The sequence below is a fragment of the Lithobates pipiens genome, unplaced genomic scaffold (genome assembly GCF_037356315.1).
Source record: "Lithobates pipiens isolate NorthernLeopardFrog02 unplaced genomic scaffold, aLitPip1_a1.2 Scaffold_16, whole genome shotgun sequence".
NCBI lineage: Eukaryota > Metazoa > Chordata > Amphibia > Anura > Ranidae > Lithobates > Lithobates pipiens.
In genome coordinates, this window is record NW_027507748.1 from 341,488,480 (window position 1) to 341,503,972 (window position 15,493).

General features: G+C 40.1%; 1 protein-coding gene across 2 annotated transcripts in view; it reads left to right on the plus strand.

The window, feature by feature from the left end:
- LOC143982799 (uncharacterized) overlaps positions 1–8,050 on the plus strand; it is an 89,272-nt gene extending 81,222 nt beyond the window's left edge. For both annotated transcript variants that reach the window (XM_077481812.1, XM_077481813.1), the window contains one exon: positions 973–8,050. In XM_077481812.1, coding sequence (XP_077337938.1) covers positions 973–1,245 — 273 coding nt within the window. In that variant the 3' untranslated portion in view covers positions 1,246–8,050. The remainder of the gene's footprint in view (positions 1–972) is intronic.
- Positions 8,051–15,493: the final 7,443 nt, after the last annotated feature.

Here is a 15,493-nt window from a genome sequence, read left to right on the forward strand (position 1 = left end):
ATTTTGTTTGGGAGCCACATCGCACGACCGCGCAATTGTCAGTTAAAGTGACGCAGTGCCGAATCGCAAAAAGGGGCTTGGTCCTTTAGCTGTAAAATGGCCCGGGCTTAAGTGGTTAATGTATATTCTTTCTTGAACAGGCAGTAATATGCTAAATGCTTTGTGCAGTATCATGACAACATGTGGCTCTATAATATTATAGCTCCCAACTGTTCTTCATTTGAAGGGACATTCTGTCTTTTGAGACCAAATCCTTCGATACCATATGGAGCCTCAGTTATCCCACTTTTTAGTCTATACGAAATGTACTATATTACCTCCAAAAGTATGGAAACATAATATAGGAATGGATAATATGTGTCCAGCTGTGGTATCCCATCCCAAATGTTATTTCTGTAGTGTAGTCCAGGGTAATGCTGGTACCTGTTCATGTAGACAGGAAGTGGCTGAAAATGAGTACAGGAGATCATCAACAAGTAAAAGGTGAAAGCAGTTGTTTATGATACAGTATTTTAGCAAGTTAAATACCACCCAGTTAGGGTTTAGATTTACTTTAAAGCAAGTTCAGATGTTTGTGATAACCAATACAGGGGGTCCCTGGGTTACGAACCCGTTAGGGACTTCCCTCCTGTTTGTAATCCGGAAATGTTCGTAAGTCAGCCACGCATGACAATGCATTTCCGATGTTCCGTCGAAATGCCGTTCTTCGCATGCTCGGCAAATTACGGACATTTCCCACATTTTCCTGGGCTCCGTCTGGCCGCGCATGCGCAGAACGGCAGATGGTCCCTGCAACACCCTGTTCATAAGTAGGTGTAGTTCGTAAGTCGGGCGTTCGTAAGTCAGGGACGCCGTGTACTGGTAAATGATAATACTGTCTCTCCAGACTGTGCTATTAAAGCTTTCTTCGTCATTTAATATTGGTACTAAATAAATATATAAAAATGTTAATGTTCGTTTTCTGCTCTGCAGTTACAGAAAAAAGTGACGAATGGCGCTATCTCTTACGAGGGAGGTTGCAGTAACACTTGTGCCACCAGCACTAAATCTTGTGCTATCATCACCAATGGTGACTGTTTCCAGGAATGCTGCAACTCTACAAACACTGGATGCTGCATGAAATTGGATGGACAGGTGCATTTCAATGCTGCCACTCAAATCCACGACGGTTCTGTCCTCAGAATGTTCATTTGTGCTTTCATTGTCATCTTTCTCTCGCACTATTTTTCTTCTTCACATATATAAGTCGGTCACTATATAATGTGGAAGAAAGATCTGTAATGTGACCTCTATCTTTCACTCACACAAACATCTTTTATGTTGACGTAATGACATTATTGGGTTGAAAAAGATATATACTTATACCTCCAGAGAAATATAACAGGTATATACATAAAAAACAGATGTATGAATCATTACTGTAAAATTTGTAACTAGTGTAAGAATTTGTATTATCATACCAATGGCGTTCTTTTAGTATGATGACGTTCTCAGCTGTGTGATATTTGTACCACAATCTGGAATTAAAATTGCCCTAAAAGGGCCTAGTCCTCCCAAAACTTATGTTATGAGTGGATGCATATGGTAGTCTGAATCATTCCACTGGTTTGATTACCACTGTGTGATTCCACAGACTAAAACTCACCACTAAAGTTTTTCTAGACCGTTAGAGCTATTTCCGCCCCACTACCATGTTGCATCCACTGAAGGGTAAAATAAATGATAAAAAAAGAAGGGGAAATGAGATCTCCTTTTAAAAAATGTAGCTGATAGATAGACATTTGGATTGGAAATTTACCTACAGAAATCACAGCAGTCTGATGAGTCAAGTGAATCAAAAATCTAAAATTATACACTGTAGACAGTGCAGAAAATGCACACCTAGTCCCCATAAGGCTATGGTAATGACAAAGATATTTGCCTTCATATACTACCGTTTTTGTTTCTGCCATAGCCCTTCACTTAAATAGTGAAGCATAAGTTCATTCTGTGGGTAATTTATCTTTGTGATTTCAACGCTATACTCAGTCCATCAACTTTGGGTGGACCAAGTCTCTCATGAAGTTCCAGACTTTTGTAGATATCTTTTTTATTTTTTATTTTTTTGATGAAATGTTAGTGAATTGTTATAGTCATCTGTTCTCTTAGATTTTTCCAGTGGATATATACAGTATCTCACAAAAGTTAGTACACCCCTCACATTTTTGTAAATATTTTATTATATCTTTTCATGTGACAACACTGAAGAAATGACAAAACTTTGCTACAATGTAAAGTAGTGAGTCTACAGCTTGTAGTGTAAATGTGCTGTCCCCTCAAAATAACACACAGCCATTAATGTCTAAATCACTGGCAACAAAAGTGAATACACCCCTAAGTGAAAATGTCCAAATTGGGCCCAAAGTGGCCACCATTATTTTCCAGCACTGTCTTAACCCTCTTGGGCATGGAGTTCACCGGAATTTCACAGGTTGCCAGTGGAGTCCTCTTCCACTCCTCTATGATGACATCACGGAACTGGTGGATGTTAGAAACCTTGCACTCCTCCACCTTCCATTTGAGGATGCTCCACAGATGCTCAATAGGGTTTAGGTCTGGAGACATGCTTGGCCAGTCCATCACCTTTACCCTCAGCTTCTTTAGCAAGGCAGTGGTCGTTTTGAAGGTGTGTTTGAGGTCGTTATCATGTTGAAATACTGCCCTATGGCCCAATCTCAAAAGTGAGGGAAAGTGGAGAAGGAACTCCCCCTTATGGGACTTTAATGGCCCAATTAATAGTACACTAAAGATATATAAAAATAAGTATGCAAAGTTTATATGAATATGAATAAATAAAAATAATCAATAAGTGGCTATAGACATATTAAATGCATATACATGGCAAAGCATAGAAACAAAGCTCTAGAGGGGCCACGGTGATCACCACAGCAGAACATACGGACCACACCCGACGTGTTTCAGAAACCTCTTTCCTCAGGGGTGTGTAGCGCAGTTTTACCTATGTTGTCAAAAGTCTCAAAAGGGAGGGGGATCATGCTCTGCTTCAGTATGTCACAGTACATGTTGGCATTCATGTTCCCTCAATGACCTGTAAGCTCCCCAGTGCCGGCAGCACTGATGCAGCCCCAGACCATGACACTCCCACCACCATGCTTGACTGTAGGCAAGACACACTTGTCTTTGTACTCCTCACCTGGTTGCCTCCACACACGCATGACACCATCTGAACCAAAGACATTTATTTTGGTCTCATCAGACCACAGGACGTGGTTGCAGTAATCCATATCCTTAGTCTACTTGTCTTCAGAAAACTGTTTGCGGGGCTTTTTTGTGCATCATCTTTAGAAGAGGCTTCCTTCTGGAACTACAGCCATGCAGACCAATTTTATGCAGTGTACGGCGTATTGTCTGAGCACTGACAGGCTGACCCCCCACTCCTTCAACCTCTGCAGCAATGCTGGCAGCACTCATACGTCTATTTCCCAAAGACAACCTCTGTATATGACGCTGAGCACATGCACTCTTTGGTCGACCATGGCGAGGCCTGTTCTGAGTGTAACCCATCCTGTTAAACCACGGTATGGTCTTGGCCACCATGCTGCACCTCAATTTCAGATTCTTTGTAATCTTCTTATAGCCTAGGCCATCTTTATGTAGAGCAACAATTCTTTTTTTCATATCCTCAGAGCGTTCTTTGCCATGTTGAACTTCCAGTGACCAGTATGAGAGAGTATGAGCGATAACACCAAATGTAATAGACCTGCTCCCCATTCACATCTGAGACCTTGTAACACTAATGAGTCACATGACACCGGGAAGGGAAAATTACTAATTGGGCCCAGTTTGGACATTTTCACTTAGGGGTGTACTCATTTTTGTTGCCAGCGGTTTAGAAATGAATGGCTGTGTGTTGCGTTATTTTTAGGGGACAGAAAATGTACACTGTTATACAAGCTGTACACTCACTACTGTAGCAAAGTGTCATTTCTTCAGTGTTGTCACATGAAAAGATATAATAAAATATTTTCAAAAATGTGAGGGGTGTACTCACTTTTGTGAGATACTGTATATGCAGATATTGCACAAGATGTTGAAAATTATATGATTATTAAATGATATACAGATAACAGCTATTTTATATATAAATGAATTACTGTAATGTTCAAAAATATGTCAAGTAGGCCTAGCACAAGTGGTAATAAAGGCTAATAGTGAAGTAATATTTGACCAAAGAAAAGACACACATATACATATATGTGTATATATATATATATATATATATATATATATGTATTTTAACCTATTCATTTCCTAGGGTTCTCACAAGCATCCACACATCAAAAAATGCACCTGACAATTTTATTTCCTCATCACACAGCAACACTGTATATGTTTTAAAAATGTATGTATAGTGGTGCAGTAAGTGTCTAGGACATTGTTTACTACATGGATGCTCATTAGGAAGGCATGGAAGACCCCCTAGACACGTACACAACACCTGTGACCAATGCACGTTAGCCTACATTATAACTCGCAAACTCATAGGTGTGAAGCAGACCTAAAAGGGTTCCACAAAGCAGTAATTTGTCTGGATCCTTTGTGAGTAATCATACGGAATATAAATACCGTATATGCCGGTGTATAAGACGACCGGGCATATAAGACGACCCCCTAATCTTACTGTTGTTTAAGCATTTTTTTCTTGTACTTACCATATAAGACGACCCCCTTCCAAGGCTTCCGACGCTTGATATTTCGTCCTTCTTGCTGGAGCAGGAGCTGGCGCCATATCCTTCTTCCTGCTTTTGCTGGAACCAATCACGGTGAGCGATGTATTCTATTAATGAATACAAAGCCTGCTTGGATTGGCAGAGGCTGTATCATCATCAGCCCGCGCCTCTCTGACTCTCAAAGCCAATCCGAGCAGGCTACAGAGTAGCCTGCTCGGATTGGCAGAGGTTGTTACTCCAATCCGAGCGGGCTCTGTATTCATTTGAATACATCGCTCACTGGGATTGGCTCAGCGGTGTTTATACTGTATGTAGCCAAAGCTACATACAGTATTACCGAACCCTCAGCAGGCATCGGAGGGGCTGATCCGGCGTATAAGACGACCCCCGATTTTCGGCCAGTTTTTTTAAGTGTAAAAGGTCGTCTTATACGCTGGAAAATACGGTAAACTACCCAAGGTGCGTACTTAACATTTAATATATTTTAATGTAATTTTTTATACAGATATTTTGGGAGTTGTATCAATTTGCTTTATAGACTTTATAGCCTAGTAGACAATTACAGTGTATATTGTAAAGCTTATTCATAAGGCATATTATACCAATTAAAATGAATTTATTTTTCACTTACTCACTTACAATAAGTTTTTATTGAGATTTTTGCAAAATACAGAGTATAACCCATACAAATGTAGAAGTGAGAACAATGTGTCAATAAATAACAGAATTATAACCATCAAAGATGAATATATTTTTCTATGTACCGCTGTGAACATAAATATATATATATATATATATATATATATATATATATATATATACTGGGAAAAGTATATAGAGACTGCCATAGCTGACGTCTCCTGAAAATACCCTTATCCTGGCTTACATACAGATCGTCTTGCTTTAAGGCTTGAGTCACCAACGCAGAAGAAGCCTAAACTGCATGCTTGTTTCAGGTCAAGGACTCAGATATTATCGAAAAGCTGAAGTTCAGCATAACAGCCAGTCAAGTAAAAACGTTCAGGGGGTCAATAATGGCAGCCTTTATATTTCTATAATAACAGGCTTACTGGTAATGTAAAATTAGTACTTGTTGCAAGTTAAGTTATATCTGGAACATAGTAGAAATACTGAACTGGTAATTATCTGATAAAACAGTACTGTACAAAGACTAACGTTAAAGTGTTACTAAACCCACAACAGTAAAATCAGTCTGTTTATGCAGCATAGCATGCTTGTTATACTCACTGTGGAACTTGTGGAACTTGTGGAACTCTGCATTGTGTAAAAAGGCATAGATCCTTCCCTCCTTGCACTGTCTATCTGGGGAAAGCCAGTTAACACAGGCAGGGTAGCCAACTTGCAAATGCTCCTTTGTGTCTTTTATGCTGAAGAGAACATTCACTTGTTGATCAGAGCTAGCCAGGTCACATGATGTTGAAATCAGACATGTGGGCGTGTATATAAGCTGCAGTGCAAATCTCCTTCTTCCTGAACTCTCAGCACTGGAGAAACTCTGCAGTTTATCATGTAACCGTGGTATACAGATCATCCAAAAAGGTATATAGTGGCAATATTTTAATGTAAAAAGATGATTTATAAGCTGTGGGGGATGGATGAACTATTTTCATATTATCGGGTTTCGTAACACTTTAATGTCCAAATATCAATAGCTCACAGTAAGCAGACTGTTTCATCACGGTAGGTGAATTCTGGTTGGCTGTGTTGTGAATAGAAATGTATTTTTCCTATTTCTGGCAATTCTGATGTGAAAGCAGGTGACAGAATGCATGTAGCTAATCTTTCTACAACTATTGTGCAAATGACTATCCAGGCATTGGACAATATATACTCTTGAATTACTTCCCAATGTAGGTAACGGAAAACCCCCTGGAAAGTTGCAAAGGAAAAGCTCAGACTCATGGAAGATACTGTTAAAGAAATGTTGTATAATTACAGATGCTTAGCCATATTGTTATTATTTGATTGACCAAACTCACTTTAAATTAAATGTATACAAAACATCTAGAACAGTTCATTTGGTTTTGGGTAGATACTGTCAGGTTGAATCATTGTCCAGCTTCCTGTATTTGCTGGGGACTTTTGTAAGAGACACCTACTTGTGATTTCCTTGAACTGCTATCTAGTGTGGCCATGATAAGAAGTTTCATAATTGCTTTTGAATTTTTCAATTATTTTACACTATTGAAAGTGCAGTAGAAAGTGCAAAGGCATCTTTCAGATGGCACTAGCATAGTAAGCATTCGGGGTCCTGCAGCCACTCCTGCACAGCTGTCAACTTTTGTGCAGCCACTGCATTTGTATCCCTATAGCATTGATGGCGAACCTTGGCACCCCAGATGTTTTGGAACTACATTTCCCATAATTCTCATGCACTCTGTAGTGTAGCTAAGCATCATGGGAAATGTAGTTCCAAAACATCTGGAGTGCCAAGGTTCCTCCATCACTGCCCTATAGGCTGCCTAAACACCACTGTAATGGACGCAGGTGAAAAAACAAAGGCAACCTGCACGTTGGAACGGGGGCCAGCACCCAGCTAAACAAAGACAAAGACTGATAGGTAGAAAATGGCACACTGGAAATCCCTAGTGAAGAAGACCCATACCTGGATGGTTCCTACCATTACTGACAATTAATACACAGTGTTTCATAATACATTTTATATCATAAAAACATATTTTTAAGCATATTCCTGTGAATTAATAACTCCTGTTTTTTAACAATTATATATTATTATACTGGTATGTCACAAACAATTAACAATTTGTTACTTGGACGGTTAGCTTTGCATTACTGCACCATGAATATGGTACCTTGAAAATCTTAAAGCATTTGGATTAAAAAAAAAAAAGGGGGGGTTAATGAAAGTGGAACTCTAGCCAGAATAGTTTTTATTTAACTTTGGATTTAGTTGTAGAACCTTTGTCAGGTTTTTATTGCTGTCTGTGTCCCAGATGGGGGGATTTCACTCATTTTCCTGTAAGAGAGACACACAACAGAAAGTGAGTGAAATCTACTATTATAGAAAGGAAATCGGAAATTGGAAGATTCTCCTATTCCAACAGCAGCTGCAAAAAGATTTTAATTTCCGCTTATAAATTTGATGACTAGGACAAAAAGAGTGCGGAAATCTAGTAATGTATAACCCCTGCCCACTCTATCCAAAAACTAAAAAAAAGTTTTGTTTTGAATTTTACTTTAAAAATCAATCCAATTCTATCTATGACTATAAAGCTCATGCATGCTCTGTTTGTTCCAACTCAAATGTAATAAATGATTCCTTATACGCTTTCCTAAAAGATTTCTTACTTGATTTTATATGATATTTATATGATATTTCTATTTCTATTACCAAGATATATACTGTTAAAATCAGGGGAAAATTGTGTGTGCGTGTTAAACACAACGATCCCTGCTGTGAGGGTAGAGGAGCTCTATCACTCACAGCCACACCTTCTGGCCCCGCATTGGGCCACTGATCTGGCTATCATATTAGCAGGGCCAGGAGGCCCCCTGCTGGTTAACCCCTTCCCTGCCAGTCACATTTACACAGTAATCAGCAAATTTTTAATCGCACTGATTGCTGTATAAATGTAAATGGTCCCAAAGAAGATCACAACCATTACTAGTAAAAAAAAATATTAATAAAAATGCAATAAAACTATCCCCTATTTTGTAGACGCTATAACTTTTGCGCAAACCAATCAATAAACGAAATGATTATTGTGATTTTTTTTTACCAGAAATATGAAGAAGAATACGTATTGGCCTAAACTGAGGAAAAAAAAAGTTTTTTTTATATATTTTTGGGGGATATTTATTATAGTAAAAAGTAAAAAAATATTGCTTTTTTTTTCCAAAATTGGCGCTCTTTTTTGGTTTATAACGCAAAAAATAAAAGCCGCAGAAGTGATAAAATACCACCAGAAGAAAGCTCTATTTGTGGGAAAAAAAGGACGTTGATTTTGTTTGGGAGCCATGTCAGTTAAAGCAACACGGTGCCGAATCGCAAAAAGTGCTCTGTTCAGGAAGGGGATAAATTCTTCCAGGGCTGAAGTCGTTAATGACTGTGGCTCCCTTCCCCTGCATAGTGAAATGGAATGTTCTTCTATGATAAAATGTGAAATCATTAAAGTTCATAGATTTCAGAGGTGCTGGATTTTAAAATTTCTCTAAATACAGGCGGTCCCCAGGTTACAAACAAGATAGGGTCTGTAGGTTTGTTCTTAAGTAGAATCTGTTTGTAAGCCGGAACAGGTAAATTTTTTAAGTGTAGCTCCAGCCAAAAAACAATTTCTAAGCTTTTTGGATAGCATAGGGAAGGGTTATCACCCCTGTAATGTTTGTTTTATTGTCAGTGACCCTGTTCAGAAGATTTCACCTCACTTTCTGTCCCAATGACAATTGGATTTAGAAAATTTTGGGTTGTTGTGGAAACAAGCCTTGGTGATAAAGCTTCAGTGGAGGTAGCTTTTTCCCCATAATAACTATAAGCCCTTGTACACGCGGTCGGAGAATCCGTCGGAATGTGTCCTATCGGACCGTGTCATCGGATAATCCGACTGTGTGTGGTATGCATCGGACTGATTCCGTCAGAATATCCGTCGGACCCAATTTTCCAACATGTTGGAAATATTTCCCGACCAACTGGGCCGATCGGACATACTCCGATCATGTGTAGAGAATTTTGATCGGACCAAGTGCCACGCATGCTCAGATCAAATTCCTACATCAAAGCTATTGGCTACTAGCCTGAATGTAGTCCCATCGTAACGAAATTACGTCATCACGTTCTGAAAGATCGTATTTTTCGCCAACTTTGTCCGACCGTGTGTATGCAACAGTTTCGGACAAGATCCAACGAACAAAATCCGACGGGCAAAATTCGACGGATTTGGTTGTGGAAATCTCCGACCATGTGTACAAGGGCTTAGAGGAGTGAATTTCCCTTCCTGGTGTAGATTTCCTCTCACTTCCTGTTGTGTCCTTCCGTTTTTAAGTAGGAGTCGTTTGTAAGTCAGATGTTTGTAACTAGGGGACTGCCTGTAATCATAAGTGCCAAACAGTTCCAGCAAAGAAATAGTGGTGATGAAGATGATGTAAAAGAAGACCCCATGTGTAGATCTCTCACTTCAAAAAAAGTGCTCCACCGGTACACCTTTGTGTGAATAAATGGGAGTTATCTGGAGTACAAGGAACATCAATGTACCAGATGAAATATGGGAACTAGTGATTTAATCAAAGCATATTTTGCCAAGCATTTTATGTGAGGCAAAATAGTCTGGTGAATTATTCACACAAACATGTATCCTATAAACAAGTGCAGAGATCCCGAAAAAAGGATATTGGGCTTGTAGACTCTACAATGTTGATATTTTTTTTACTAGTGCCAGCAAAAAATGCTTTCAAACATAGATGAACTGATCCATATATGTAAACAAGGTTATCCTGCACAATACAAAGCTGAATAATTAGGGGTGGCCAAAAAAGTACATATAGGAAAAAATGGTGCCTCAATGTTTTATTGAAGGAGCAGAACAAGTAAAAATAGAGAACGGTAGAAGAAAATATGGAAAGGGGAAAAACATGGTGGAAATGTATTTAAAGCACAACACCCCAAACTATGTGGTGAAAAATAAAACACCATAAAAAATTATTTTTCACTCAAAGTTTGGTGTGAGGTTCCTGAAGAATAGATGTCCAAACCAAATTTAGCTGGGCCAGTATGCATTAGCCCAGTGAAACTCTGACTGGTAAAACTCTCTGACTGACTTACCCATTTAGCATTTTTTACATTTAGATGCAATTGAGCTCTAACCTCTCAAGCTCCCTTTACCTGCCAAAACTGGTTGTCCCAGTATCACTTATTCCATCTACCAAGTGCCTCTGTCGTGACATATATATATATATATATATATATATATATATATATATATATATCTCACAAAAGTGAGTACATCCTCAAATTTTTGTAAATAGTTTATTATATCTTTTCATGTGACGACACTGAAGAAATGACACTTTAATAAACTTTAATAGATAATGGTATATACTGCGAAATACACCATACCCTAAAACTGGCCATACAATCAGTAGAGCAAGGATATATCTGATTAAATGCAAATTTAACAGATTGTTTAGGCAGCCTTACATTAGATTAGAGTGAAGACAAAACAGAATGTGTTAGTTGAGAGTAAAATATTTTGAGCAATAGAAACAGTAGCCACTCACATGATTGTCATTAGAAGGTAAACATGATAATCCATGGCACAGCACTGCCAGAAAACTGCCTTATATGGAGACAGCAATCTATCATACCTGAAGCCCACATCAGCGCACTGCACCCACTCAGCTGTCAAATGAAGCAGCGCCTGCAAGAGCTGAAAACGCACAGGGAGAAGAGAATTCAGTGGAAAAACAGGCAAAGCATTTAAGAGTTACTGCCCCTTTATCAAGCCTGCCATCTATGGATCCATAACAGATTTATCGTGGGAGGAGGACTACAGAAACCAGACTGGTGGAAAACAAAAACTATATAGAAAAAAATGACAAAATACACTCTGAAAAAGATCTGCTAGTACAAAGAGAACCCTACTCTAACTGTTCCATAAATAAAAAAAAATGTGGGGAAAATAAATTATTAAAGGATGCAAATCTGCAGTAATATAAACTGGTAAGAAATAAGGGGACCATTAGGAGGAATACAGTGCACTTGCAGTTATTTATTTACAGGTTAAGTAAAAAAGCAGCAACTAATAAAGGGACTTAGCTGTAGAAATTCACAAGTATATTCCAATACCACCCCCACATGTCATGTGGAAAATGTACTAGTTATCGCACAGTGGGTATTTGTAAATCTACTGTTTCAGTGATTTGCTAAAATGATTATTTTGGACAAATTATACAAATGTTTATTCAGTGCTTTTAGAAATGTCCCTCAAGTGCATCGTTTCCACATGCAAAGTAATAAGCATGTGTGTACTGCCTTTTAGTAACACTAGGGGAGTTATTTACGAAAGGCAAATCCACTTTGCACAGAAAGTGCACTTGGAAGTGCAGTCGCTTAAAATCTAAGGGGTGGATCTGAAATGAGTGGAAGCTCTGCTGATTTTATCATCCAATCATGTGCAGGCTAAAATGCAGTTTTTTATTTTCCGTGCATGCCCCCCTCGGATCTTCAGCGACTTTACTTCTCTGTGATTTGGTGACAATAGGGGCGCTCTTAAAGAAAGAGGAAAAACCTCATATTTGAAACATTACATTAAATAAATGGAAAAAAAACCTACAATAACACCTGTAAGTGATTAAAGTGGTGTACCAACCCACTAAACATACAATAGTGGACAAAAAAACAATTGCAAAAAAATAAATTATATAGTCCATTTTAGATACTAAAAAAAGAAAGCATATAGCCAAAGTCCATGCAGTGATTAAACTTCACAGATACAGTTGTGATAGGCTTCAACTAAATCTGTTTGCCAGAATACAATGAAATCTTCTGAGATTAATTAAAGATCTCTTCACCACACATTTGAACACAAAGACACCCAATCGTGAAGATACAGTAGTCTCCTTACCAGATTGTAATGACTACTTTAATTAAAAAGAAGTCAGCTGAGCTTGTGCAGATGAGTGCCTGCTCACATGGAATATGACACGGACTCTATAGAGATCACCTTCCTCCTCATAGGCTCAGACGGGGCATAAAGAAAGAGCAAACAATATCCATAGAATAATACCGTTTATTTAAAACAAAAATTTAAAAACATAAAGCCAAATGGCTGCTTAACATTACTCAGTGCCCGACCTGGCACTGGGGCTGCTCGCTTATCAGATCGTTTCATGGTGTACTCCTGGTTCCTCGTTGTGTATGGCGTGCGTTCCACCGAATGCAACCGACAACCAAGAGGACCAGAGATTTGCGTATACGAACGTGACCAGATATCGCCTCGACGTACGTTTTGTTTTCATGTTTTCACATCATCACATCTTCTAAATGCACTTGCTGTGCAAAGTAGATTTTCTTTTAGTAAATAACCCCCTATGAGTACAACAAATACTGTATGTAAAAACCAAGGGAATGAACTGTTTCAAATAATTATTCCTGCAGCTACTCAAACGTGGGGGGCAAACATCTGTTCAATAATATGTAGTATATTAAACAAATTCCTAGTAAATGGATAATTCACTTGTGCTCTTACTCTGGGCTCACTCTTTGTGTCTGATGTGTTTCTCAGTATGAGCTCTACAATTACAACGATTTTCTTTTCTCTGTAGCACTACCCCCATAGAAGCCCCTGGTGAATAGCGATCCCCCACCCTGCACAGCCAGGCACACTGAATTTCCACAGCACTCTTGAGTCAAAAAACAGTCCAGCAGCTTTGTTATTAAGCCCTTTTATTAGGGGTTAATAACTTGGATCGGGTTAGGGATATTATGGGATGCCCACTTGACTTTTGCAAACTTTTCAGGGACAATTTTACTATTTACATACTTCTCAGCTTCCTCCAGCACATCAAGGTTTGCAGAACAAAATCTCAGACCCAGCTGTTAGATGATCTGACAAAAAGGCATCAGTCAGATAAAGCAAAGGCCCATTACAGGCAGGGACCGCAGGCCCATTGGTTGTGTAACAAAGTCAGTGTCCAGGTTCCATCCCTGTGGCTACTGATCCCAGCACCACCTCTTCAGGAACTGCCAGTCTACCTGGCTGTGGCTGCCCCTTCCTTAGCCCTCGTACTATGGGAGCACTCATGCAGGCTCACTCCCAAGCTGCGCTACTGTGAATGGACATTGTCTTAGACACAGAGTGTGCCTTGGCCCCGCCCTCTCTCTTTCCTCATTGGCTCACGGGCTGTGATTGACAGCAGCAGGAGCCAATGGCTCCTGCTGCTTTGTGAGCCAATGAGGAGAGAGAGACACAAGAGTGTCACTGCTCTCATGCACATTGCTGGATGGAGATGGGGCCCAGCTAAGTATAAATGGGACTGGAGGGGAGAGATGCACCCAAAAAGTTGAATACCCCCAGAAGTTGAATAGAATGCATTAAGGAAAAAAACCTTCTGCCTTTAGAACAACTTTAAAGCGGGGTTCCACCCTAAAGTGGAACTTCCGCTCATCAGAACCCTCCCCCCCTCCGGTGTCACATTTAGCAACCTTTCAGGGCAGAGGGGGGGGGTGCAGATACCGGTCTAAGACAGGTATTTGCACCCACTTCCAGGCATAGCCTCCCGTGGGAGTCTATCCCGTTTCCTGTCCTGCCGCGCTGTCTGCTGGGACACACATGGGTCCCAGAGGAATCGCGGACCATTCCTAGTGCGCAGCGTGACTCGCGCATGCGCAGTAGGGAACCGGGAAGTGAAGCCGCAATGCTTCACTTCCTGATTCCCTCACCTAGAATGGCGGCAGCAGCAGCCGAGACCCGAGCAATCGAGCGGTCTTGGCTGCCGACATCGCTGGGCCCTGGGACAGGTGAGTGTCTATTTATTAAAAGTCAGCAGCTGTAGTATTTATAGCTGCTGGCTTTTAATATTTTTTTGTAGGTGGAATCCCTCTTTAAATAACAAGTTCACTTTTTTTTTTTTTAAATAGCCTTTGCATTCACAGTTGGCCCCAGCAGATAATAAAACACAACCTGCCTTTTTGCTAGGATGCCCAATCACAGCATTACAGGAGTACAAATGAACATTTTTCACATTCTAGCAACAATACAGGACATGGGGACTGACAACGACTATTTTTTAGCCAGGCTTCCTGGAGGACCTGAATGGCCTATGGATAATGAAATGAACCACTTGTCATTCATTCACAGTAGATTTACTCCATACCGTACGTCTCGATGATCTTCAGCAGTGGTTCTCAACCTCAGTCCTCAAGTACACCCAACAGGCCATGTTACATTGTCTACAAAACTGCAGCTTTAGCAAGATCAGGCCCGACCTCTGTTAGCACTAGTGGTTAGTTTATTTTCAGCGCACAATGAATCCCTGATTGCTAGCCAGGAGCTCTTTTTCCCATAGTTGCCAATAGGTACCTATACAGTTAGTACCCAAATGTCCAAATAAAGGTACACTAGTGAGGAGGCCTACAGGATTCTGAGCATGACAGATGAGAGCGAAGGGGACGCTTCACTGTCAAAATCAGGCTCAGAATATGAATCTGCAGAATGCAGTGGCACCCTGACAGTTAGCTCAGATGATGAAGAAGATGTCCCTGCTATAACCAGGTGTACCCGACCCCATGTTACTGAAGTGCTAGAAACGCACAATTATGCTCATATGCAGCAGGGTGCGGGTACTAGTGCTGCACTACTTTTTGGTGATCTGGCAATCACTAATGGCGTAGTACATCCTAACCTTTTAGTCAGTAGCAATGCAATGTCTCATGGTGAAGTGGCGAGTACCAAAAGTGCAGTACAAGTTGGTGAGGTGGCTAGCCTTTGTAGCTTAATGCAACCGCATCCACCAGGAGTTCAAGTACAGGCCCAAAGAGCCCACAGTAGCCTTCCAGGGGTGCTTGCAAACCCAATTTGGCTAGACCCAGATTCATCAGCACCCTTTATCCCCCCATTCATAGCCCAGCCCAGGGTTCACGTGGTTAAAAAAATTTACATGTACGCCTAAAATTGGAATAGTAGGTGGATGTGTAGCAGAAGCATCTAATGTTGGGCATACCATCATTTTTTGGCAGAGATTTCTTCATCCACATCGATCAATGTGAATGGAGGAATCTGTTAGGTTCT